This window comes from Carcharhinus amblyrhynchos, chromosome 12 (genome assembly GCF_965287045.1).
Source record: "Carcharhinus amblyrhynchos chromosome 12, sCarAmb.v2.hapA, whole genome shotgun sequence".
NCBI classification, from domain to species: domain Eukaryota; kingdom Metazoa; phylum Chordata; class Chondrichthyes; order Carcharhiniformes; family Carcharhinidae; genus Carcharhinus; species Carcharhinus amblyrhynchos.
The window spans coordinates 81,459,500-81,487,403 of record NC_137335.1 but is presented as its reverse complement, the minus strand read 5'-3'; the positions used below and the strand labels follow the sequence as shown (position 1 = coordinate 81,487,403).

The window sequence follows — 27,904 nt, the reverse complement described above, 5'->3', positions numbered from 1 at the left end:
AATGCCAGGCAATGATCATCTCCAAGAAGAAAGAATCTAATTATCTCCCCTTGAGATTCAATGGAATTATTATTGCTGAATCTCCCAGCTCCCTGTGGGTTATCATCGAGCAGAAACTGAACTGGACCAGCTATATAAATACTGTGTCTATAAGAGCAGATGTGGAGATGCCGGTGTTGGACTGGGGTAAACACAGTGAGGAGTCTCACAACACCAGGTAAAAGTCCAACCAGTTTATTTGATAGTAGTGGGTTACTGCTAGTGCTACTAGTAAGTTTACTAGTGGGTTTACTATCAAATAAACTTGTTGGACTTTAACCTGGTGCTGTGAGACTTCTTGCTGCAAGAGCAGGTTAGAGGTTGGGAATTTCGCAGTGCGTAGCTCACCTCTTGATTCCCCGAAGCCTGCCCACCATCTACAGCTCAGGGGTGTGATGGAAAACTCCCCACTTGTCTGGATGAGTGCAGCTCCAACAACACGCAAGAAGCTCGACACCATCCAGGACAAAGCAGCCTGTTTGATTGGCACCCTTTCCATCAACATTCACTCCCTGCATCACCCATGCAGCCGTGAACACCATCTACAAGGTGCTCTGCAGCAACTCACCAAGGGTCCTTGGACATCACCTTCCAAAGCCATCTGGAGGGACGAGGGGCAGCAGAGGCCTGGGAACTCCACCAGCTTCCCCTCCAAGTCACTCACCTGGGAACACATCGCCATCCCTTCACTGTCGCTAGGTCAAAATCCTGGCATTCCCTAACAGTACTGAGGGTGTACCTACACCACAAGGACATGGTTAATGCTTTGTGGTGAATGTCCACTTTAAATATGGACCTTTCCGCTGGGGGGAACCGTTCCCTCTTGTGGGAGAATCCGGAACTAGGCGTCGCTGTTTAAAAATAAGGGGTCGCTCATTTAAGACAGAGACAAGGAGAATGGTTTTCTCTCAGAGTGTAGCTGGAAGTCTCTCCCTCAAATGACTGAGGGGATGTTGTATTATTTACCAGGTTAACTTGTTGGGTTAGTCAACTGTGACATCTATGAATCCCAAAGCAGTCAGTTGTGGGTGCGGGCAGAACCTGGTTAAGTGATAGAAACCAAGAATGGTTACAGCACAGAAGGAGGCCATTTGGCCCATTGTGTCCATGCTGGCTGTCTGAAAGGGCAACTCAGCTAGTCCCTCCCCCTGCCAATGTCATCAGAGAAATAGCCACAGTGTCCACCCATCCTCTCCACAATCCCATGATCCAGGTGGGTCGGGTATCGTTCCTATATCATCAGTGGCGCAGTGGTATTGTCACTGAGCTAGTAATCCCAGGGCACTGCCCTGGGACCTGGGTTCAAATCCCACCACAGCAAAATCTGAATTCAATTAAAAACTCTGGAATTAAAGATAACCATGAAATCATTGTCATAAAAGTTCACTAATCCCTTTTAGGGAAGGAAATCTTACCCGGTCTGGCCTACATGTGACTCTCAAACTGCCCCCTGAAGGGGAATTAGTGATGGGCCCAGCCAGTGACACCCACATCCTGTGAAGGAATATAAAAACCAAAGCCACCTTGAGTTGTTTTAGCCAAAGCCGCAGGTCTATCAGTGCACGGGTGGTCACGGGTCTGAGCTAGAGAGGTTTGCAAACTCCTTGGGAAAACCCATTAAACAGTGATACCCCGTTAGAGTCCACTTACTTCACAACTCTCTGCAGCTTCTCGTAGAGTACAGCAAGCACGGACACCACATCCTCACACAGAGACTCGACAGAAACCAAAGGGCCTGGCCAAAGGAAAGCAAGACAAGAGGGTCAAAACCAGTCAAACACTTCACTGAATAAAGCATCGGGGAGCTGGCAGGAAAGTGTGGAATGTGGGAAACCTCATCAAGAGCAACAAGGCAGCGACGCATCTGAAACCTAACCCACGGGGAAATACCGGTCAATAAAAGAGCACCGTGTAAGGAGGAGCACTGTCGTCATGGCGATGTCAGTAAGACCCCATGGTGGGCACCCAACAGGGCAATCACATCTCACGGTGGTACAGTGGTTAGCACTGCTGCCTCACAGCGCCAGGGACCCGGGTTCAATTCCTGCCTCGGGTCACCGTCTGTGCGGAGTTTGCACATTCTCCGGTTTACTCTGGGTGCTGCGGTTTCCTCCCACACTCCAAAGACATGCAAGGCCGGTGGATTAGCCATGCTAAATGTGTGCGGTTATGGGGAACGGGTGGGGGAGAGATCCTGGGTGAGATGCTCTGTCAGGGAGTTGATGCGGACTCGATGGGCTGAATGGCCTCCTTCTCCACTGTGGGAATTCTACGGCTCTGAAATTGGATGAATACCGGAGAAGAAAATATTTGCCGGGATAGTGGGAAAGGGTGAAGCCGCCGCAGTGGGGTGGGAATCATAGAATCATTATGGCACAGGAGGCCAATCGGCCCGTCTTGCTCTCTGTTCTATTCCAGCAGCTCTGCAAGTTCATTTCCCTCGAGTATTCAGCCAATTTCCTTTCAAATCTCTGACTTTCTAATTCCAACATCCTCAAAGGCAGTAAGTTCCAGGACACTGACCAATCAAGTTCCAGGACAGTGACCAATCAAGTTCCAGGACAGTGACCAATCAAGTTTCAGGACAGTGACCAACCAAGTTCCAGGATATTGACCAATCAAGTTCCAGGACAGTGACCAATCAAGTTCCAGGGCACTGACCAATCAAGTTCCAGGATATTGACCAATCAAGTTCCAGGACAGTGACCAATCAAGTTCCAGGACACTAACCAATCAAGTTCCAGGACACTGACCAACCAAGTTCCAGGACACTGACCAACCAAGTTCCAGGACACTGATCAACCAAGTTCCAAGACACTGACCAATCAAGTTTCAGGACAGTGACCAACCAAGTTCCAGGACACTGACCAACCAAGTTCCAGGACGCTGACCAATCAAGTTCCAGGACACTGACCAATCAAGCTCCAGGACACTGACCAACCAAGTTCCAGGATACTGACCAATCAAGTTTCAGGACACTGACCAATCAAGTTCCAGGACACTGACCAATCAAGTTCCAGGATATTGACCAACCAAGTTCCAGGACACTGACCAATCAAGTTCCAGGATATTGACCAACCAAGTTCCAGGACACTGACCAATCAAGTTCCAGGATATTGACCAATCAAGTTCCAGGACACTGACCAATCAAGTTCCAGGATATTGACCAACCAAGTTCCAGGACACTGACCAATCAAGTTCCAGGATATTGACCAATCAAGTTCCAGGACACTGACCAATCAAGTTCCAGGATATTGACCAATCAAGTTCCAGGACACTGACCAATCAAGTTACAGGGTATTGACCAACCAAGTTCCAGGACACTGACCAATCAAGTTTCAGGACACTGACCAACCAAGTTTCAGGACACTGACCAATCAAGTTTCAGGACATTGACCAACCAAATTTCAGGACAGTGACCAATCAAGTTCCAGGACACTGACCAATCAAGTTTCAGGACACTGACCAATCAAGTTCCAGGATATTGACCAACCAAGTTCCAGGACACTGACCAATCAAGTTCCAGGATATTGACCAACCAAGTTCCAGGACACTGACCAATCAAGTTCCAGGATATTGACCAATCAAGTTCCAGGACACTGACCAATCAAGTTTCAGGACACTGACCAACCAAGTTTCAGGACACTGACCAATCAAGTTTCAGGACATTGACCAACCAAATTTCAGGACAGTGACCAATCAAGTTCCAGGACACTGACCAATCAAGTTCCAGGACACTGACCAATCAAGTTCCAGGATATTGACCAACCAAGTTCCAGGACACTGACCAATCAAGTTCCAGGATATTGACCAACCAAGTTCCAGGACACTGACCAATCAAGTTCCAGGATATTGACCAATCAAGTTCCAGGACACTGACCAATCAAGTTTCAGGACACTGACCAACCAAGTTTCAGGACACTGACCAATCAAGTTTCAGGACATTGACCAATCAAGTTCCAGGACACTGACCAGTCAAGCTGTGCTGGCATTTTATTTGCTGATGGGTTTGTTACCTTTGTTGTGATGATCTTCCTGCACTGGGCGGCCATCTTCACTCTGTCGAGGGAAAGAAGGAACACGTTTAGTTTGAGCAGCGATCAACAACACCCCGTACAGAATCCGTGTGGGCGCAGACACTCATCAGAGGCAGGACGCAGATGTTTAAACTCAGTGAGGTAGAAGGGGATCTGTGTGAAATGGTCAGTAACTCATTTAACATCACTCTCGGTTTTCATTTCCATCGAAGCAAATGGAATTTTAAAGAAAAGTCATAAGAAACCCAAACTCTTGCTTAGTAAGTGAAACTCAGACAAGGATCTCAATCCGTGTGTTCAAAGGGATTTCATTTGGGATCGTGGGGCATTATGGAACACGGCACGGTGACACAGTGGTTTGCACCGCTGCCCCACAGCGCCAGAGGCCCAGGTTCAATTCCAGCCTCAAGCCACCAGAAGACATAGGAGCAGAATTAGGCCATTCAGCCCATCGGGTCTGCTCCGCCATTCAATCATGGCTGATATTTTTCTCATCCCCATTCTCCTGCCTTTTCCCCAAAACTCCCGATCCCTTTATTAACTAAACCCATCTATCTCTGCCTTACAGACACACAGTGATCTGGCCCTCACAGCCTTCTGTGGCAAAGGGCTCCACTCTCTGGCTGAAGAGATTCCTCCTCATCTCTGTTTTAAAGGATCGTCCCTTTAGCCTGAGGTTGTGCCCTCTGGTTCTAGTTTTTCTTACTAGTGGAAACATCCTCTCCATGTCCACTCTATCCAAGCATTGCAGTATCCTGTAAGTTTCAATAAGATCCCGCCTCGTCACTCTCTGTGCAGAGACTGCACATTCTCCCCATGTCTGCGTGGGTTTCCTCTGGGTATGCCCATTTCCTCCCACACGCTGAAGATGTGTGGGTTAGGTTGATTGGCCATGCTAATAGTGTTAGGAGGGTAAATATATGGGATTATGGGATAGGACCTGGGTGAGATTGTTGACGGTGCAGACTCGATGGGCCGAATGGTCTCCTTCTGCGCTGTAGATTTCTATGATAACAAACCAAGCCATCCCCATCCTGAGCCAATTAAACTTGCACACACCCAATCCGGAGAATCATAGATGGCACAGCACAGGAGGCCATTCAGCCCACTTCCAGCTCCTTTCAAAAGAGCCACCAGTGAATTCCAACCTGAAAATCTGTCCCCTCTTTCCCCCAGCAGTGAAGGGCCCATTCTGAGAGCGTTTAACATTTCACCACTATCTCTCTACATCCCCACATCTTCTCAGCAAAGATCCTGTCTTCACACCTTCCCTCTCTCCTGTCCTTTTGCACAGTTGAACTCCGACCCCTCTGGAAAAAGCAGCCCAGAAACAGGCAAAGCAGTGAGCGACAGGCGGTAGGGACACTTGTTGGTGCGATGCCTCACCTCACTCTCCTGCTTGAGACGCAGCTGCTGGGCCAGGTCACTCAACATCTGGCTGAGGGTGGCGCGGACAGCTGTGTTGATGCTGCGCTGGTGACAGCTGGCGATGTAAGTCTCGATGCAAACCTGGGTTCAGAGGAACAAGGGGAAGGTCATGAGACGGGCAGCAAAAAAATACCAGGCAATGTGTTCCCAGATGCCTCAATGCTGGCAGAGGGGGGAGTTAGCTGTCGGTGAGGGGGGTGGAGCGGGGGAGAGGCTGGGTGGTGCGGGGGGGGGGGGGAGGTTGGGTGGTGCGGGGGGGGGAGGGGAGGCTGGGTGGTGTGGGGGGGGGAGGTTGGGTGGTGCGGGGGGGGTAGGGGAGGCTGGGTGGTGTGGGGGGGGGAGGTTGGGTGGTGGGGGGGGTAGGGGAGGTTGGGTGGTGTGGGGGGGGGAGGTTGGGTGGTGTGGGGGGGGTTGGGGAGGTTGGGTGGTGCGGGGGGGGAGGGGAGGTTGGGTGGTGTGGGGGGGGGTAGGGGAGGTTGGGTGGCGCGGGGGGGGGGTAGGGGAGGCTGGGTGGCGCGGGGGGGGGAGGGGAGGCTGGGTGGTGCGGGGGGGAGGGGAGGTTGGGTGGCGCGGGGGGGGTAGGGGAGGTTGGGTGGCGCGGGGGGGTAGGGGAGGTTGGGTGGCGCGGGGGGGGAGGGGAGGTTGGGTGGCGCGGGGGGGGAGGGGAGGCTGGGTGGCGCGGGGGGGGGGAGGGGAGGCTGGGTGGTGCGGGGGGGGAGGGGAGGCTGGGTGGTGCGGGGGGGAGGGGAGGTTGGGTGGCGCGGGGGGGTAGGGGAGGTTGGGTGGCGCGGGGGGGGTAGGGGAGGTTGGGTGGCGCGGGGGGGTAGGGGAGGCTGGGTGGCGCGGGGGGGGTAGGGGAGGCTGGGTGGCGCGGGGGGGGTAGGGGAGGCTGGGTGGCAGGGGCGGGGTAGGGGAGGTTGGGTGGTGCGGGGGGGGTTGGGGAGGTTGGGTGGTGCGGGGGGGGTTGGGGAGGCTGGGTGGCGCGGGGGGGGTAGGGGAGGTTGGGTGGTGGGGGGGGGGGTTGGGGAGGCTGGGTGATGGAGGAGGGGGTGCTGGGGAGAAGGGAAGGAGGGAGTGTCCGCCATGATTTCTGCGCTCGGATCTTTGTAGTTGGAGAGAAGTTTGAGATTTCAGTGGGAAGTGTGAACCATCGGCCAACAGCAAAGGTTCACTCGATAATGGGGACTGGGGGAAAAAGCTTATCTTGAATCAATACCTCTCTGGACATTAAACATCCCAGAACATTTACAGAAAACATGTGTAACTCACTCACACACACACACACACACACACACACACACACATACACACGCACTCACACACACACGCACACACGCACTCATACACATGCACTCACACACAATCTCTCCCACTCACACACACACATGCACTCACACACGCACACGCACTCACACACGCACACGCACACACACACGCACTCACACACACGCACTCACACACACGCACTCACACACACGCACTCACACACACGCACTCACACACACGCACTCACACACACGCACTCATACACAATCTCTCCCACTCACACACACACACGCACTCACACACACACGCACTCACACACACACGCACTCACACACACACGCACTCTCACACACACGCACTCTCACACACACGCACTCACACACAATCTCTCCCACTCACACACACACACGCACTCACACACAATCTCTCCCACTCACACACACACACGCACTCACACACAATCTCTCCCACTCACACACACACACGCACTCACACACAATCTCTCCCACTCACACACACACACGCACTCACACACACACGCACTCACACACACACGCACTCACACACACACGCACTCACACACAATCTCTCCCACTCACACACACACACGCACTCACACACAATCTCTCCCACTCACACACACGCACTCACACACACACGCACTCACACACAATCTCTCCCACTCACACACACACACGCACTCACACACAATCTCTCCCACTCACACACACGCACTCACACACACACGCACTCACACACAATCTCTCCCACTCACACACACACACACGCTCACACACAATCTCTCCCACTCACACACACACACGCACTCACACACACACGCACTCACACACAATCTCTCCCACTCACACACACACACGCACTCACACACACACACGCACTCACACACAATCTCTCCCACTCACACACACACGCACTCACACACACACACACACACGCACTCACACACACACACAATCTCTCCCACTCACACACACACGCACACACACACACGCACACACACACACGCACTCACACATACACACGCACTCACACACACACACGCACTCACACACACACACGCACTCACACACACACACACACGCACACACACACACCCCCGCACACACACCCACCCCCGCACACACACACACACCCACCCCCGCACACACACACACACCCACCCCCGCACACACACACACACCCACCCCCGCACACACACACACACCCACCCCCGCACACACACACACACCCACCCCCGCACACACACACACACCCACCCCCGCACACACACACACACACACACACACACACACCCCCACTCACACACACACGCACGCACTCACACACAATCTCTCCCACTCACACACACACACACACACGCACACACTCACACACTCACACACACACACACACACGCACTCACACACACGCACTCACACACACGCACTCACACACACGCACTCACACACACGCACTCACACACACGCACTCACACACACGCACTCACACACACGCACTCACACACACGCACTCACACACACGCACATGCACTCACACACACACACACGCACTCACACGCACTCACACACAATCTCTCCCACTCACACGCACTCACACGCACTCACACACACACACACGCGCACACACACGCACTCACACACACACACACGCACTCACACACACACACACGCACACACACACACACACACACAATCTCTCCCACTCACACACACGCACTCACACACACACGCACTCACACACACACGCACTCACACACACACGCACTCACACACACACGCACTCACACACACACGCACTCACACACACACGCACTCACACACAGGAACACAGATTGTTGAACCAGTGAACAAGGTGTGACACGGGTAGTGTTACCTCAGCAATCTTCAGCACGGCGCTGCCATTTATTTCAAACGTTGATGAATACGTGATACAAAGTAGCACCTTTAGGAGAAGCAGAGAGAGAAGAAAAACATCTCAGCAAACCTCAAACCAGCTCACAAATCTTCGCAGAACCACAGAAGTAGCTGTTTCCCAAGAAGTTTACCACATTCCATCAACGTTCCCCCTTTGGGGGCAACTGCGGTAAATGAGGGGAGGGTTAGGGTTAAGAGGGTGGGTTTAACTCTGCCCTGGTTACTCTGTACATTGATCCTGTACCGGGGACAGGGAACTCTCCTGAAGGCATTCGGCATGCTTGGGTTCATTGGTCAGAACATTGAATACAGGAGTTGGGACGTCTTGTTGAAGTTGTACAAGACATTGGTAAGACCACACTTGGAATCCTGTGTATGGTTCTGGTCACCCTATTATAGAAAAGATATTATTAAACTAGAAAGAGTGCAGAAAAGATTTACTAGGATGTTACTGGGAGTTGACGGTTTGAGTTATAAGGAGAGGCTGGATAGATTGGGACTTTTTTCTCTGGAGCGTAGGAGGCTGAGGGGTGATCATATAGAGGTCCATAAAATAATGAGGGGCACAGGTCAGCTAGATAGTCAACATCTTTTCCCAAAGGTAGGAGAGTCTAAAACTAGACGGTATAGGTTTAGGGTGAGAGAGGAGAGATACCAAAGAGTCCAGTGGGGCAATTTTTTCTCACAGAGGGTAGTGAGTGTCTGGAACGAGCTGCCAGAGGTAGTAGTAGAGGCAGGTACAATTTTGTCTTTTAAAAAGCATTTAGACAGTTACATGGGTATGATGGGTATAGAGAGATATGGGCCAAATGCGGGCAATTGGGACTAGCTTAGGGGTTTAAAAAAGGGCAGCATGGACAAGTTGGGCTGAAGGGCCTGTTTCCATGCTGTAAACCTCTATGACTTTATAATTGCTCAAAGCAGGGACTCTGCGGCAATTATCCTGGGGATTTGGCCGATCCTCTCCATCCAAGCCCCAGTGGAATGTTGCCAACTGAAAACAGATGTATTTCCCACTTTGGACCTTCCAGAAGCCCTAAAAGAAAAGACTGACATTTATATATCACCGTTAACATCCCAAAGTGCCTTGCAGCCAACGCAAGTCAAGGTGGTTCAAAGTATCAATTTATGCTCAGCAAGATCCCACAAACAGCGACGTGATAATGACCAGATAAGCTGACCAGGAGCAGTGGTCACGGGCGTGTGAAGACTGGAGAATTCCAGCCGTGGTCTCTGCGGAATTTCAAAGCTAATTCCTTTGACTGTAATCGGAACAGAAAATTCTGGGAAAGCTCAGCGGGTCTGGCAGCACCTGTGGAGAGAGGAACAGAGCTAATGTTGCGGGTCCGTGAGACTCCTCTTTGGAACTCCGAGTAAGAACCCAGGGAGTCACACGGACTCGAAACATTAACACTGGGCGGAATTTTACCAACGCGTCCGTCCGAGGTTTGTGTGATCCCGCCGGAGGAATGCTGTTCTCCGGAATTGGGGCGGGCATGCCAGTAAAATTCCGGCCTCTGCTTCTCTCTCTCCAGATGCTGCCAGACAGGATGGATTTTCAGTTTTTATTTCAGAGTTCCAGCATTCACAGCATTTTACTTTTATTACCCTTGAAGCTGAGGTGAGGGACGCCCATCATAACCAATAACTCTTTCAGTTGCCCTCCTGTAAATCAGCACTTTCTAAAGCAGTGATCACCTTCATGACCTCCACTTGCAGGTCCTCATTCAGGAAGGGGGTAATCTTCATGGCGTCCAACATCTGGTTTAGCAGCTGTTTCTCCTCCAGCTCCTTCTCCGCAGACACCAGCCTCTCGTCCACCAGCAGTTTCTAATGAAACACACGCCAGAGAGTTACCGCCACACCATCAATACTATCCCATTAATACCTCCGTCACATCGCCTACCTCCACCCTGTCCCAGCTCCTCGGCTGCTGAAACTCTCATCCACGAGTACTGAACCCAGTGAGAAATGCCAGTGTATTGCACCCAGTGAGAAATGCCAGTGTATTGCACCCAGTGAGAAATGCCAGTGTATTGCACCCAGTGAGAAATGCCAGTGTATTGCACCCAGTGAGAAATGCCAGTGTATTGCACCCAGTGAGAAATGCCAGTGTATTGCACCCAGTGAGAAATGCCAGTGTATTGCACCCAGTGAGAAATGCCAGTGTATTGCACCCAGTGAGAAATGCCAGTGTATTGCACCCAGTGAGAAATGCCAGTGTATTGCACCCAGTGAGAAATGCCAGTGTATTGCACCCAGTGAGAAATGCCAGTGTATTGTACCCAGTGAGAAATGCCTGTGTACTGTATCCAGTGAAAATTGCCAGTGTACTGTTCCCAGTGAGAAAGGCTAGCAGAAACTGCTAGTGTACTGTATCCAGTGGAAAATGTCAGATTACTGTTCCCAGTGTACTGTTCCTGGTAGAAGAGTGGTTCCCGACAACAGTTAGAATTGTGATGGAACCAAATTAGAAATTGTTTCCGTTGTCAGGATAGCTGGAATTTCCAATCTCTGTTCCCCTTTCTGTTCTCAGTTAACTAACCAATCCCCCACCTGCCACCAAATGCTTGTTAACGGCCAGCCATGTGTGGCTTTGTCAATCTGCCAACTGTGTCTTTAAGTCTGTACCTTACACATAGGTGAGTCCAAAGATTGGAAAATTTCCAATGAACCCGGCTGACTTCACAGATTAGAGGAGCTCCGAGACTAACACTAGCTAGACACTGGGGGTGATCTTAAGCCCTCGCTCTCCATCCCATGACCACTTCCATCTAGGAGGCTAAAGGGCAACAGTTAAACTTGCACCAACTGCAAGTTCCCCTCCAAGCATTCACCATCCTGACTTGGGAATATATCGCCATTCCTTCACTGTCGCTGGGACAAAATTCTGGAACTCTCTCCCTAACGGCATTGTGGGTCAACACATGGACTGCAGCGATTCAAGAAGGCAGCTCACCACCACCTTCTCAAGGGCAACTAGGGATGGGCAATAAATGCTGGCCACCCACGTCATATCCCACAAATAAATTTATGTAAAAGCCCAGAGGTCACGAATCTTACCGGTGAGATTGCGATCATCGATTTTCAGCGTAACGTAAATCAGGTTCACACCTGAATACATTTTATTACATTTATATATAATTATACCCCTCCCTCAAGGTCAGGCAGCGCCCATGCAACCTACCAATTTCCCCAACACCATTTCCCTACTAATACTGATTTCCTTCCTCTCACTAAACCATGTGTTCCCCAACATTTCTGATATGCTGTGTCCTCCATTGCAAAGACGGAATTAAAGTAAGTATTTTGCTGGCCAGTCATTTCTTTGTTCCCCATTGTAAATTCCCCTGAAAATCTTTTTCTCTTCACATACCTACAGAAACTTTTACAGTCAGTTTTTATGTTCCCTGCAAGGTTTTCCCCTTCTTACTCAATCCCTTTGTCCTCCTTTGCTGAATTATAAACTGCTCCAATCCTCGGGCCTGTTGTTTTTTCTGACCAATTTGTATGCCTCTTCCTTGGATCTAATTCTATCTCTAATTTCCCAGTAAGCCATGGTTCAGCCGCCTTTTCCCTTTCATTTCGGGGTCAGACAGGAATAAACAACTGTTGCAGATTACCCGCACGTTCCTTGAATGTTTGCCATTGCCTATCCACTGTCATTCCTTTAAGCAACGTTCCCCAATCCATCGTAGCCAACTCCCGCCTCATCCCCTCGGAGCTTCCTTTCAGATTCAGGGCCCTAGTCTCAGAATCAGCTATGTCACTCTCTATCTTGATGAAGAATTCTATCATGTTATGATCACTATTGCCCCAAGGGGCCCCACACGGCTGGACTGGGGGTATCATTCCTTTCTCATTACACAATGCCCAGTCTAGAATGGCCTGCTCTCTAATTCTCTACACTGTTTCAGATTCCAGCATCCCCAGTATTTCCAATCGGTTCAAGATCACCCCAGTGTTTAGCAAGCGTTAGTCTCAGAGTTCCTCAAATGCGCAAAGCCAGCAGGATTGATTGGAAATTTTCCAGTGTTTGGAATAAGCTATTTACGTTAAGACCTGTGTAAGGTACAGACTTTAAGACAGTTGGCAGATTGACAAAGCCACACAGGGCTGGCCATTAACAAGCGTTTGGTGGCAGGCGGGAGAATGTGGTCGTGGGATTGGTTCGTTGACTGAGAACCAAAAGGAGAAGAGAAATTGGAAATTGCAATTATCCTGAGGACTGAAGCAATTTCTAATTTGGTTCCATCACAATTGTACCATTGGATCTGGCCTGATCTCTAGTTTGTTCCAAAACATATTGGTCCAGGAAACCATCCCATCTACACTCCAGAAATCCCTCCTCTATGGTATTGTTACTAATTTAATTTGACCAAACTCTATGCAAATTAAAGTCACCCATAATTACATTTGAAATACTGCGGATGCTGGAATCCAAAACAGTGTAGAGAATTAAAGGGCTTATTGAGAAAGTGAGGACGGCATGGGATCCAAGGGGACATTGTTTTGTGGATCCAGAACTGGCTTGCCCACAGAAGGCAAAGAGTGGTTACAGATGGGTCATATTCTGCATGCAGCTCGGTCACCAGTGGAGTGTCTCAGAGATCTGTTCTGGGACCCTTACTCCTTGTGATTTTTATAAATGACCTGGATGAGGAAGTGGAGGGATGGGTTAGTAACTTTGCTGATGACACAAAGGTCGGAGGTGTTGTGGATAGTGTGGAGGGATGTCAGAAGTTGCAGCGAGACGTTGATAGGATGCAAGACTGGGCGGAGAAGTGGCAGATGGAGTTCAACCCAGATAAGTGTGAAGTGGTTCATTTTGGCAGGTCAAATAGGATGGCAGAATATAATATTAATGATAGGACTCTTGGCAGTGTGGAAGATCAGAAGGATCTTGGGGTCTGAGTTCATAAGACGCTCAAAGCAGCTGCGCAGGTTGAAGCTGTGGTTAAGAAGGCGTGTGGTGTACTGGCCTTCATCAATCAAGGAATTGAGTTTAGGAGTCGAGAGATAATGCTGCAGCTATATAGGACCCTGGTCAGACCCCACCTGGAGTACTGTGCTCAGTTCTGGTCGCCTCATTACAGGAAGGATGTAGAAGCTATTGAAAGGGTGCAGAGGAGATTTACAAGGATGTTGCCTGGATTGGGTGGCATGCCTTATGAGGATAGGTTGAGGGAGCTCGGTCTTTTCTCCTTGGAGAGACAAAGGATGAGAGGTGACCTGATAGAGGTGTACAAGATATTGAGAGGTATTGATCGAATGGCTGAAATGGTTGCCTCAAGAGGACATAGGTTTAAGGTGCTGGGCAGTAGGTACAGAGGAGATGTCAGAGGTAAGTTTTTCACTCTAGAGAGTGGCGGGTGCGTGGAATAGGCTGCCGGCAACGGTGATGGAGGCGGATTCAATATCCGAAAGGATATATGGGCCTTGGAGGGAGTGCAGAGAAGGTTCACCAGGCTGATACCGGAGATGAGGGGGTTAGCTTATGAAGAGAGATTGAATAGACTGGATCTGTACTCTTCAGAGTTTAGAAGGATGAGGGGGGATCTTATAGAGACATATAAGATAATGAAGGGGCTAGATAGGGTAGAGGTAGAGAGATTCTTCCCGCTTAGAAAGGATGGCAGAACTAGAGGGCACAGCCTCAAAATAAGGGGAGGGCAGTTTAGATCGGAGTTGAAGAGGAACTTCTTCACTCAAAGGGTGGTGAATCTCTGGAATTCTCTGCCCGTTGAAGTGGTGGAGGCTACCTCGCTGAATATATTTAAGTCACGGGTAGATAGGTTTTTGACAGACAAGGGAATTAAGGGTTATGGGGAGAAAGCGGGAAAGTGGAACTGATCCACTTCAGATCAGCCATGATCTTATTGAATGGCGGGGCAGGCTCGAAGGGCTAGATGGCCTACTCCTGCTCCTATTTCTTATGTTCTTAGGTGAGCCTAGTAACCTCTAATTTAGGGACATGTTCGGCACAACCTTGTGGGCCGAAGGGCCTGTACTGTGCTGTAGTTTTTCTGTGTTTCTGTAATTACAGATGGTCCTCTATCGCATGTGTTTCTAATTTCCTGTTTATTGCCAACCCCAACATCTTCACCACTACAGTTTCTGTGTTTCTCAGCTGCACCCATACAGATTCCATTAATATCCTTCCTCACTACTAACTTCCTCTTTAACCAACAAATGCAGCTCCATCACTTTTTCCTCTCCGTCTGCCCTTCCTAAATATTGAATATGCCAGTCGTTGATCCGGACTTGGGAATCTATTGCCATTCCTTCACTAACGCTGAGTTTATATTCCAGGAACTCTAATGGCATGAATAAATGAAAAGATATCTGGTACTGAGAGAGATAGGGATGCTATGCTCTTGAGAAAGATCTTCAGAGAAATAAGGAAGAGGCACAGGGTTAACTATTCTTAACACCAGCCGAAGATTATTATAGAGAAACATTCGAGGCAATGACGGGAACCGAAACTGTCACCTCTCCATTAATGAAAGGAGTAGCACAGGCTGAGGGAGTGTGACGTCTCATTTAAATCAGATGTTACACTGGGAACATCCTCCTTGAGTCCAAGTGTCACTCTGTCTGTGGAACTTAACACAGCGAAACTGGTGCATCAGAGAGAGAGCATCTAATAGACAGATCGCTCTCCATACAACCAGGAGCACTGTGGAATCTGAACATGGGGACACCGACACTGGTCTTATTCCTCCTCTTCCCTCTCCTCGATCCCGGGCCAGTGCAGGGGGAAGTGATCCGGGATTTGAGCCAGTGTAGCTGGTTCTTCCAGGGCAAGGTTCCACCGGAGGGATTCGACACTCAGAACCGCGTCAAGATCTGCCAGCGGTACAAGAACCACTATCACTTTGTAACGCTGTACCGGACAGACCTGCGGATCCCGGTCTACTCCGCTTACAGGTACCCCTGCACCCTGGGCGTGGACAAGAGGCTGAGACCCAGACCGTGGTTTTACGAGCCGCAGGTAAGTGAAGGCTTCACCTTGTAGCAGAGACAGCTCAACACAGCTTGAGAACCAACATGAGCAACATTTGTCACAGAGCTTTCAGAGATCTCTCCAGCTTGCTGGCTGGGAAATGAGAATTCCCAGGTTTCAGGGGGTATTCTGCTCCCGTTGGTCGGCAAGGCAAATATAATTATTCCCATAGAATCCCTACAGTGCAGAAGGAGGCCATTCAGCCCATTGAGTCTCCACTGACTCTCCCGAAGAGCATCTTACCCAGGCCCACAACCCCAGCCCTATTCCCCTTAACCCCGTACATGTAGCATGGCCAATCTCCCTAACCTACACAGCTTGGACACTAAGGAGCAATTCAGCACGGCCAATCCACCTGACCAGCACATCTTTCGGACTGTGGGAGGAAACCCAAGCGGACACGGGGAGAACGTGCAGACTCCACTCCACTTTATTTGCCAGTTTACCGTAAAAGTGTTTAAAATTTTCGGACGGACAGAGAGGAAGGACTTGCATTTAGAGTGTACCTTCTCAAAGTGCAAAGCAAGATCCCACAAACATCGTAACACCAAAGGGTGAGATTTAATCTCACTTGAAGTCCATTCACTTTCACAGAATAGAATCACACGGCTGGATTATACCTGTGTCCAGCAGGTATGTTTCCAGCTGCGTGGGGAGGTGGGGGGGGCAGTGGTGTGGTTGTTGAGGGCAAATAAAATAGGCCGGATAGCCAGCCTAACACCTGTCTCCCCAAAATTCATACCCATTCTATGTTAGGTGGGTGGGTGGGTGCTGAAATCACCTTATAATAAATAAGGATCGCAAGTTGATTTGACCTGAATAGAATGTTGCCCATGCCATCACACACAGAGGGCATGGGCAGTCAGGTGGGAGTGGGCAGAATGTATATAAATGGCACATTGAACAGAGGTGAGAAGGAAGGGCTGGTGGTGTGGGTCTTACTGGGCGCGATTTTATGGCCTCGCTCCACCCGATTATTACCACCCAAGTCCCACCCAAGGTCAATGCCCACTATCTCAGGGCAGCCATGTTCCTCCTTGGCCTTCCTCCCGCAGTTCCAGCTGCGGCCACCGCTCAGTTCTGGCGCTACCGGGAGTGCTGGAGACGTTGGCCAATCCAACTGGCCCCTTGAGGCAGGAGGTCCTCCTGAGCGAGGGAGAGAACTCCCACTCGCCACCAATGTTGCCAACTCCCACAGCTGGGCAGGCTGGCGTGGAGTGGGGTTGGCTCCTGCTTACTTCTACTTCTGGGGAAGGGATGAGGAGGGTTTGGGGGGGGGGCGGGGTGGGGGAATGGGGTGTGTGTGGGGTGCTGAGCAATCTATCCTCCCATAAATGTAGCCCGTAGAATAGTTAAACCACAGCAGGAGGTGACTCATCTTGTCCCACTGCTTACCTTTCCCCTTCTCTCGCCATGTTCTTCTCACGTGGTCATCGTTTCCTTTCCCATTCACCTTAAATCAGTGTCTCCCAGCTCTCAATCCTCCCACCAATGGGAACAGTCTCTGCCAATGGGAATCGTTTCTCCCTCTGTCCAGGTCCTGATGATTTTAAATACCTCTATCAAACTATGGTGGAATAAGACAGCCCACTCTCCCCCCCACCCCCTCCACATCCCGGTGTGTTTTCAGGTGGCTGGCACATTATATAGGATGGGGTGGGTAGCCCAGTGCATTCCAGCCAACCCCCAGACCAGTGCCCACATATTACGGTGGTCGGGTAAGACGCACACACTAGGCCCTTAGGCCGATTGAGGCCCTTCATTGCTCTGCTAAGCAGCAATTCAGGATCTCAATCCTCCTCCATTGCCATTGTACAAGAGGCAGTGGCAGGCCAGCAAGAGTGGGGAGGCCTTCTTTGCACCAAAGTTGCTAGAGAAAGAAGTGGGGGAGGGGGCTACCTCCGCTGTGTAACGGGGACATTGCCCTTTAAGGTGGTATCGCCCCACGTTGCGCCACCTCACCTGGCCTTCGAAATCTGCATGGGCACGCCCCACTCCATCTCCAGGATACCCATTCCCTCCCTGCCTAATTCTGACTGGGTGCCCATCACCCTGCTTCATAGGCCTCCTCGCAGTCCCCATCATAGCCACTACTCTCTTCTGGCGCTGCTGGCCAATGAGCTCGGCCAGCAGCTCTCAGGGGCAGGACTTCCCTCCATTGAGGGGGAAAAGCCAACCCTCAACTTGATCATCCCCCCCCCGACAAGTGTATTAGCACTGTAGGGAGGGCTTTCTTTTAAATCAGTCGGTTTTTGGCCCACTTTTCTTCCAGCAGTGGGAAGCAATGCTCCCTGTGTTAATGCTGCCTTATGTTGTTGAAGAGTGAAAATCAGGCCCAATATAAGGGTGACTGATTTGATTTGATTTATTATTGCCACACGTATTAACATACAGTGAAAAGTATTGTTTCTTGCGCACTATACAGACAAAGCATACTGTTCATAGAAAAGGAAATGGGAGGGTGCAGAATGTAGTGTTACAGTCATAGCTTGGATGTAGGGAAAGATCAACTCAACGCAAGGTAGGTCCATTCAAAAGTCTGATGGCAGCAGGGAAGAAACTGTTCTTGAGTTGGTTAGTATGCGCTCTCAGACTTTTGTATCTTTTGTCCAACAGAAGGTGGAAGAGAGAATGCCCGGGGTGTGTGGGGTCCTTAGTTATGCTGGCTGCTTTGAAGAGGCAGTGGGAAGTGTGGACAGAGTCAATGGAGGGGAGGTTATTGTGTGATGGACTGGGCTTCGTTTGCAACTTTTTGTAGTTCCTTTGCGGTCTCGGGCAGAGCAGGGGCCATACCAAGCTGTGATACAACCAGAAAGAATATTTTCTGTGTTGCATCTGTAAAAGTTGGCGAGAGTCGTAACTGACATGCCAAATTTCCTTCTGAGAAAGTAAAGGCATTAGTGCACTTTTGTAACTCTAGTGTCAGCATGGGGGGGCCAGGACAGGTTGTTGGGGATCGGGACACCTAAAAACTTCAAGTTCTCAATCCTTTCTACTTCAAGTGCAATCCTGGCACAGTACGAAGCAGATTCGAGAGGTTGAATAGCTTACTCCTACTCCTTATTCAACATGATGGATTCTTTTCATTCACAGGATGTGGGCATTGCTTAGGCTAGTATTTATTGCCCACCCTAACTTCCCTGGTGGTGGTGGTGAGCTGCCTTCTTGAATCGCTGCAGTCCCCGTGTGAGGTTGGTACACCCACAGTGCTGTTAGGGAGGGAGTTCCAGTATTTTGACCCAGGGACAGTGAAGGAACGGGTGATATATTTCCAAGTCGGGATGGTGTACGCTTGGAGGGGAACTTACAGGGGTAGTATTCCCCTGTCTCTGATGCCTTTATCACTCTAGGGGATAGAGGTCACAGGTTTAGAAGGTGTTGTCGAGAAAGCATTGGGTGGCACTGTGGTTAGCACTGCTGCCTCACAGCACCAGGGACCTGCGTTCACTTCTGGCTCAGGTCACTGACTGTGTGGAGTTTGCACATTCTCCCCATGTCTTTGTGGGTTTCCTCCAGGTGCCCCGGTTTCCTCCCACAGTCTGAAAGATGTGGGGGTGAGGTGGATTGGCCATGCTAAATTGCCCCGTAGGTGTCAGGGCAATTAGCAGGGTAAATACTTGGGGTTGAATCGATAGCGCCTGGGTGGGATTGTTGTCAGTGTAGGCTCGATGGGCTGGCTGACCTCCTTCTACACTGTAGGGATTCTATGATCCTAAGATGCCACGGGGCATCTTGTTTATGGTACACACTGCTGTCACAGGCTGGAAGAAGTGAGTCAGAGACTTACTCTCTGCAGAATTCCCAGCCTCTGACATGCCCTTAGAAGTCTCACAACACATTCCTTCATCAAGTAAGCAGTTACCTGACGAAGGAACATGTTTAGGGTGGAAGCTCCGAAAGCTAGTGGCATTTGTTACCAAATAAACCTGTTGGACTTTAACCTGGTGTTGTGAGACTTCTTACTGTGTTTACCCCAGTCCAACGCCGGATCTCCACATCATGCCCTTAGAGACATAGAGGTTTGCAGCAAGGAAACAGACCCTTCGGTCCAATTTATCCATGCCACTCTTTTTTTTAACCATTAAGCTAGTCCCAGTTGCCCACGTTTGGCCCATATCCCTCTATACCCATTTTACTCATGTAACTGTCCATGTAACATTGCCACACTACTTACATATCTGGGACAGTTCAACTTCTCAGCAATGGCAACTCCCAGGTAGGGATGCCAACCCTCCCAGAATGATCTGGAGCCTGGCAGAGTGGACGCCAATCTCCTGATGGTCAAAGAAAGCATTGTGGGGAGATATTAAACCATGACATCAGCGCTGAATGAAGCAAGCGCACATTCTGGACTTTCCAAAGGCAGTGATTTTCCCCCTCCCATGCTGCATCTGTGGCAGCTTTAGAGACCTTATTGTCTTATCTTTTTAATCAACAACAGAATCAGGGGTTATGGGGATAAGGTGGGAAAGTGGAGTTGAGGATTATCAGATAATCAGATCGGTCATGATCTCGCTGAATGATGGAGCATAGTCGATGGGCTGAATGGCCTACTTCTGCTCCTACGTCTTGTGGTCTTATAAGGGTAGCAGACATTGTATGTGCACATGTGGTTGCGGGGGGGGGGGGGGGGTGCCAGTGGCTACACCCTCAGTGTTTGTGGTGTCAACAACTGTGGCCTGATGGAATGTTCAGACATTCCAGCTCTCCAATGATTGGACACAGCCTCCCAGCAGACACTGCAACATCCTAGTACTCAAGCTCTGATTGGTCAGCTCTGGCCCGGCACTTTTCAAATAATCCAGAGGCAGCTGGAGCCAGAGTTGGGATTTTCCAGAGACGGACAGGGGGACAGGGTCTTCCTTTACCCGGAACAGCCCTAGACCAAAACAGGGGGCTTCTCCGCAAGGTAACAAGGGCGGCACGTTGGCACAGCGGTTAGCACTGCTGCCTCACAGCGCCAGGGACCCGGGTTCAATTCCGGCCACGGGTGACTGTCTGTGTGGAGTTTGCACATTCTCCTCGTGTCTGGGTGGGTTTCCTCAGGGTGCCCCAGTTTCCTCCCACACTCCAAAAATGTGCGGGTTAGGTTGATTGGCCATGCTAAATTGCCCCTTAGTGTTAAGGGGGGATTAGTAGGATAAATATGTGGGGTTACGGAGATAGGGTCCGGGTGGAATCAGCCGTGTTAAATTGCCCCTTACTTCAAGGGGTATTAACAGGGTAAATACATACGATTATGAGGATAGAGCCTGGGTAGGGTTGTTGCTGGTGCAGTCTTGATGGCCAAATAGCTTCCTTCTGCAGTGTTGGGGTTCTATGTTTCAAGAGTTAACATCTTTACACAGGGAGATATTTTTGGTGCCGTTATGTGGGAAGTAGGGAGATTACGAGCAGCTGTACACAAGTAACAGTTGGGGAGTTTTGTTCTTCCCAGCTGACCCGTGGTCTGACCTCAACCTCAACTCTGAAATCAATGCCACAAGAAGAAAGCTTAATTTTAGCAAAGGAAGGTTTCGCTTGAAGTCTCCTTCGCTAACATGGCATTGTGCGCTCCCTCTAGATCGTGCTGCTCTTCCAGAGGGGTTGCGGGCTCCATTTCACACACACACCCTGCGTGGATGAAGCTTCTCAAACAAAATTCATTTCGGATTTACACCCAATGGGAAAAGTGTTTGTGCACCGTGTGTTACAGTAACCTGAAAAAGGTCTAATTTACTACATTCAGTGCGGCTGAGTTATTGGGCGGGATTTTACATCCTGAAACTGTAAAATTTCCACCCAAGGTCAACCGACCTTCCCATTGTCCGCCCCTCGCCCGCTCCGATTCCCGTGGCGGGCAGCGCTGTAAAATTCCGGCCATTATGTATCATTGTCGGTCTCCTCTGATTGACTTTTGAAACTGTGGAAATTCAGAAGGGTTCCCTGTCTATCAGGTCTGTTTATCTTTGTGTACCTGTTGACATTGAACCTATTATTTAAGACAGAGATATCCTGGGAATGTGTCAGTATTTGCAAGCGTTCCCAGACCCACTTTGTGCCCCATCGCCAGCTTTCTTTGATGTCACGTCTGCCAAGGTCACACAGAAAGTGTCCAGTCAGTAGGGCAATCCAACCCCAGGATGTTGATGGTGGGGGATTCAGCGATGGTAATGCCATTGGACATCAAAGAGATGATGGTTAGATTCTCTCTTGTTGGAGATGGTCATTGTCTGGCTCTTGTGTGGCATGAACGTTACTTGCCACGTGTCAGCTCAAGCCATGGATATTGTCCAGGTCTTGCTGCCTACGGACATGGACTGCTTCAGTATCTGAGGAGTTGTGAATGGTGCAGAACATCGGCAAACATCCACAGAGGGAAGGTCATTGATGAAACGGTTACAGATGATTGGGCCTAGGACACTACTCTGATGGCCTGGGGTTTGAGATAACTGACCCTCCACCACCACAATCATCTTCCTTTGTGCCGGGTATAACTCCGATCAGTAGAGGGTTTTCCCCCAGATTCCCATCGACTCCAGTTTTGGGAGGGCTCCTCAATCAAATGCTGCCTTGTCAAGGCTGTCACTCTCATTTCCCCACCTCTGCAATCCAGCTTTTGTGTCGATATTGAACCAAGGTTCTAACGAGGTCAGGAGCCGAGAGGCCCTGGCGGAACACAGACTGAGCATCACTGAGCCAGTTATTGCTGAGTAAGTGCCACTTGATAGCACGGTTGACGGAACTTTCCATTGGGGATGATCGGGAACAGGGGTGTGATTGACTGGATTAGCTTCTCCTGCTTTTTCAGAAGGGGGGGTGGGGGGGTGGTGATTGATGGGGGGGAGGCAGGGTTGGGGGGGTAAAAAAAATGACCAAGCTTGCAAATGACTTTAAATCATAGAAAAACCAAATAACGAACAACAGTTTAACCAGATTTCCAGCTTCCCATCCACTGAGTCTATCTACACTTCCCTCTGCCTCGGCAAAGCAGCCAGCGTAATCAAGGACCCCACGCACCCCAGACATTCTCTCTTCCGCCTTCTTCCATCGGGAAAAAGACACAAAAGTCTGAGGTCACATACCAACCGACTCAAGAACAGCTTCTTCCCCGCTGCCGTCAGACCTTTGAAGGGACTTATCTTGTATTAAGTTGATCCCTGGCTATGACTGTAACACTACATTCTGCACCCTCTCTTTTCCTTGTCTATGAACGGTATGCTTTGCCTGTATGGCGCGGAAGAAACAATTATTTTCACTGTATGATAACACGTGCGACAATAATAAATCAAACCAACTCTTTAAAAAATCAAAGATTTCGAAGGAAATCCCCTCCCGGCCTCTCCTGTTTCATCCTGTCCTTTAACACACTCCTTAAAAACTAGCTGATCATCCAAGCTTTTGGTCGCCTGTCTTGATCTCTCTGGTTTAAGTGTTTGTCTGAGAGCGCTCCTACTTTGGGCTATTTTATCCCATTCTCGATGCTATATAAATAGAACTTGATGTTATCGGATGTCCTCCCCCCACTCCAGCAGCGGCTGAGCAACTGAGAATTGCCACCTATCATTGCCAGTGGGTTCCAGTCAGTTACTCAGTTAAACGCTGAGGAAGACTTCTCGTTTGCAAGATAGAGAAAACTGAGACAAAAGTCACTCCCGTTAACCCCACAATTTATTTTGTGGCCAAGTGTAATCGCTGGACTGAGGGTAGCAGCTTGATCTGTGAAAAGGAGGAAATGTTTGTTGCGGTTTATGAGTTTTCTCTCTCTCGCTCATTTTGTAAGTTTGTGAACATTTCCTGACGTGTTATTTTCTGCTGGTTTTAGATCGATGATCCACGTGCCTCGGCTGAAATGATAAGCAGCAATGGCACTACCAGTGTTGATCAGGCGGTGGATGCAGATTATAAGGGTTCAGGATACGATCGAGGTCACCTCTACCCTTTCTCCTTTAATAAGAAGGACAGTGCGACAGCCACCTGTACCCTCACCAATGCAGTCCCGCAGAAGCACAAAGCCAATGTGAACTGGGCAAAAGAGGCAGAATCCATAGTTTTGAACTTGACCAAGATATGCCACAAATCCAGCCGCTCCATGTACGTGGTGACGGGTTCGGCCAATTCCACCAACGTCAAACTGAAGAACAAGATCATGGTGCCCGAGGCAGCCTGGACTGCCCTTTGCTGCGCCTCTCCTCCCGCCCAGAATAATGACCCCTGTCTCAATAGCAAGGTGGTGTCAGCGGAGCGGAGTCCGTCGAGGGTGTACGATAAAGACTTTTCTGCCGCGTTCCTGAAACGGATGCAGCCAGAAGAGCCGGCGCTCCGACTGACGGTGGGAGAGCTGCAGCAGCGACTGGGAGTGGGCAAGATGTTTGCGAGCTGCAGAGGGACAAGTGCTGATGACGAAGCAGAGACCTTCAAAGAGGTGACTCTGCTGATCAAGGGGGAAATTCCCGATTAAAAAGAGGGGATCCCATTAGGAGATGGCCATGGCTGTTTGCAGTCTTGTGTTGTCTTGTTTTGGAGATGGGGGCTGAATTGATTTAAGTGTTTGAGGTTTGCTAACTTGATGCGTGTTCCCACAATAATGATATTTCCATCCATTAGTCTCACTATTGGTTACCCTGGAAGTATAGGGCACAATGTGACAGTAGCAATGTGGCTGCGGGCGGGATTTTCCAGCCCCGACGCTGGTGGATATTGCAGCAGACGGGATGGGAAAATTCAGACAGCCAATTCCTATCCCAACCATGGTGATTCTCACCAGTATCGGGGCCAGAAGATCCCATCCATGGTCACATTGTCAGTGACATCGTTACTTGGAAACATAGAAAACAGGAGCAGGAATTGGCCATTCTGCCCTTCCAGCTTGTTCTGCCGTTCATTACGATCATGACTGATCATCAAATTCAAAACCCGCATCCCACCTTCTCGTGCCCCATATCCCTTTAGCCTCAAGAGTTATAATTAATTTCTTCTTGAAATCACCCAACATTGTATCATCTGCAAATCTGGAGATAATGCATTCAGTTCCCTCTTCCAAAGCATTAATATATAAAGTGAACAGTTGGGGTTCTGGCACAGATTCCTGCGGAGCCCCACTAGTTACTGACTGTCAACCAGAAAAAGACCCATTTATACCAACTCTTTGCTTCCTATCTGCTAATAACTTTCTATCTATTTCATGAAAGTGCCTGCAATCAAATGTGCTTTAACTTTACATTGTACTTTGTTATGTGAAACCTTGTTGAAAGCCTTCTGGAAGTCTAAATAAACCACATCCACTGGTTCTCCCTGGTCAACTTTTTCCTTTTGTAAAGTTTCCCTTTTGTAAACCCATGCTGACTTTGTCTGGTTATACGATTGCTTTCCAAATGTCGAGTTATGAAATCCTTGATAATAGACTCTAGCAACTTCCCCAGTTAGGCTCACTGGTCGATAGTTCCCTGCTTTCTGTTTACCTCCCTTTTTGAATAGCGGACTTACATTAGCTACCCTCCGATCTGTTGGAACCAGTTTGGAGTCCAAAGAATTTTGGAAAATAACCACCAATGGGTCTACTATTTTGAGGGCTATTTCCTTAAATACTCTGGGATGAAGATAATCAGGACCTGGAGATTTATCCACCTTCAATCCCATTCATTTCCCCAAAACCATTTCTCTACTAATGCTGATTTCCTTCAGCTCCTCACTAAAATTTGCATTTCTCAGAACTTCAGGAATATTATTCCTGTCTTCCTTTGTGACGACTGAAACAAAGTATGAATTTAATTCCTCGGCCATTTCTTTATTCCCCGTTATGAACTCTCCTGTTTCTGACTGTACGGAGCCTACGTTTGTTTTTGTCAATCTTTTTTCTCTTTACATGCCTACAGAAACTTTTCCAGTCAGTTCCCCGCTCAGTCAGTTGATGGTTGATATGATTGTGGCCACTTTCCTGCCGATTCCCCCTCTCCCCACCACCAATAATCTTGTAGATCAAAAATCTGTCTAACTCAGCCTTAAACGAATTCAGTGAGCTAGCCCCCCCATGATGATCTTGGCTGTTGAAAGAATTGGACAGAGCGGGGATGAATGTTAGTACTCGCTATCCCTCAGGCGCTGATTTCAGTGAACTGGGGAGACAGAAAGATGGAATCCCAACAGTGCCGAAAGAGTTATATGGCCCATTAAATCTAAACAGACCACACTCCCACCCAGGCCCTATCTCCACAACCTCACATATTTATCCCCCTGGTCCCCCTGACACTAAGGGGCAATTTAGCACGGCCAATCCACCTAACCTGCACATCTTTAGACTGTGGGAGGACACCGGAGCACCTGGAGCAAAGACACGGGGAGAACATGCAAACTCCACATAGACAGCAACCCATGTGGGGAACCAAACCTGGATCCTTGGTGCTGTGAGAATCATGGAACCCTACAGTGCAGAAAGAGGCCCTTCGGCCCATCGAGTCTGCACCGAACACAATCCCACCCAGGCCCTATCCCCGTATCCCTACATATTATACCCACTAATCCCTAACCTACGCATCCCTGGACACTAAGGGGCAATTTCTTAGCATGGTCAATCAACCTAACCCGCACATCCTTGGACAGCAGCACTAACCACTGTGCCACCGTGTTGCCCTAACATGTTCCTATCCTCCCTCCATCCATCCATATGGGACTAATCGTTGGAGGCTCCATACAATAATCCCTATATGGGGTGGAGATAGAACGCAACGAGGATTACTCTGGAAGGTTATCGAATTGGGGTTAACCAAAGGGCAGCGTCCAGTATGATCCCTCAAGTTTCTTTGTGTGATTTTAAATGTTTTGATTAATGAATTAAAGATGATGTAAGCGGATCCATTAGACACATTTGGATATACATTAGTCACCTTATCATTTTTATTCTGATTGCAGGACTGGTGTGATTTGATTAATTGGTTTAAATGTTATTCACAGATGTTGTTACTCAACCTTTTGTGTAACCTATGTTTTTATACCAAATCTTTACACTGCTCAGATTTGCTTTATTAACTAAATTTGTATCTAACTTCTAGTTACAGATTTCTATGGAGAAGATTTGTGTGTTTGCTTAATAAACAATGTAGTTATTATTTTGCGTGTGTGATGAGTTTCAGTGATATGGACCGCATTCACAGTGATTCACCAACATCTGTTTAACCGCTGTAACCAAAGGAAACAGCTGTAGAAACTCCAGGAGTAACTGCTACATACACTGAGGTTGCATTGTGAATGAAAGGGTGTTACTGAGTAATTTTAACTTTCCGCTGCAAAACCTGTTACAGAAATAAACTGTGGCTGCCTCTGTGATTGGCCCAAACCCCTCACTTTTCAAACCAATTCTCTCTTTCCGAAAGGCCAATGTGAATATTAACAAACTGACCGTTACACAGAGCAACAGGCTCGCAGGAAGAGGCAGAACCTAACCTGGATAAAGTTATTTGGACAGTCACAGGTTACTCTGGGAGCGAGTGAGAGTAACGGGTCACCCTGGGAGCGAGTGAGAGTAACGGGTCACCCTGGGAGCGAGTGAGAGTAACGGGTCACCCTGGGAGCGAGTGAGAGTAACGGGTCACCCTGGGAGCGAGTGAGAGTAACGGGTCACCCTGGGAGCGAGTGAGAGTAACGGGTCACCCTGGGAGCGAGTGAGAGTAACGGGTCACCCTGGGAGCGAGTGAGAGTAACGGGTCACCCTGGGAGTGAGTGAGAGTAACGGGTTACTCTGGGACAGCAATGGGTTACACTGGGAGTGAGAATAATGGATTAGTCCAAGGCTACGCACTGATAGTGGATGAACCTTCCATAGGAAGCAAGCATCAGGATGTGGTGAAGAACTAGTCGATAAGCTGAACACTGGGGCTACTGTTGGAGAGTATCTATCCACTGATTGTAGTGAGTGGCTTTGAGCACACCCAAAGTTTCTTGATACACAGAACACTGGGTAATGCTCCCACCAACTCATGTGTGTGGACTCGAAAACACCATGGGCCAGATAGTCTCAAAACCTCTTCTTCTGACTGTCCTGTCTCAGTAATGTGTGTTCCAGAATGTTAAACTGCCAATACCGTAGCTAGCCTCTTACTCTCACTAACCCTTTCACAAAGAGCTCCTCTTGCTCACTCTAACCTGTCACCCCCAGAACCTGCTGCGTTCTCTTAGCACCAACCCCAGCATTGTTATTCAACCAGCCAACAACCTGCCAA

At 49.3% G+C, this 27,904-nt stretch overlaps 2 protein-coding genes across 2 annotated transcripts in view; one reads left to right on the top strand and one right to left on the bottom strand.

Moving 5' to 3' along the window:
• Nucleotides 1-27,904, bottom strand: part of arfgef3 (ARFGEF family member 3) — a 107,260-nt gene that overhangs the window by 61,117 nt on the left and 18,239 nt on the right. Inside the window, exons 4-8 of the mRNA XM_080200831.1 lie at nt 10,403-10,534; nt 8,664-8,732; nt 5,463-5,585; nt 4,056-4,098; nt 1,690-1,774 (exon numbers count right to left, since the gene is read on the bottom strand). Coding sequence (XP_080056957.1) covers nt 1,690-1,774; nt 4,056-4,098; nt 5,463-5,585; nt 8,664-8,732; nt 10,403-10,534 — 452 coding nt within the window. The remainder of the gene's footprint in view (nt 1-1,689; nt 1,775-4,055; nt 4,099-5,462; nt 5,586-8,663; nt 8,733-10,402; nt 10,535-27,904) is intronic.
• Nucleotides 15,384-26,759, top strand: LOC145351157 (endonuclease domain-containing 1 protein-like). The gene is made up of 2 exons (XM_080200832.1): nt 15,384-15,698; nt 23,515-26,759. Exons 1-2 carry the CDS (start codon nt 15,399-15,401, stop codon nt 24,148-24,150), a joined length of 936 nt encoding a protein of 311 aa, XP_080056958.1. The 5' UTR covers nt 15,384-15,398; the 3' UTR covers nt 24,151-26,759.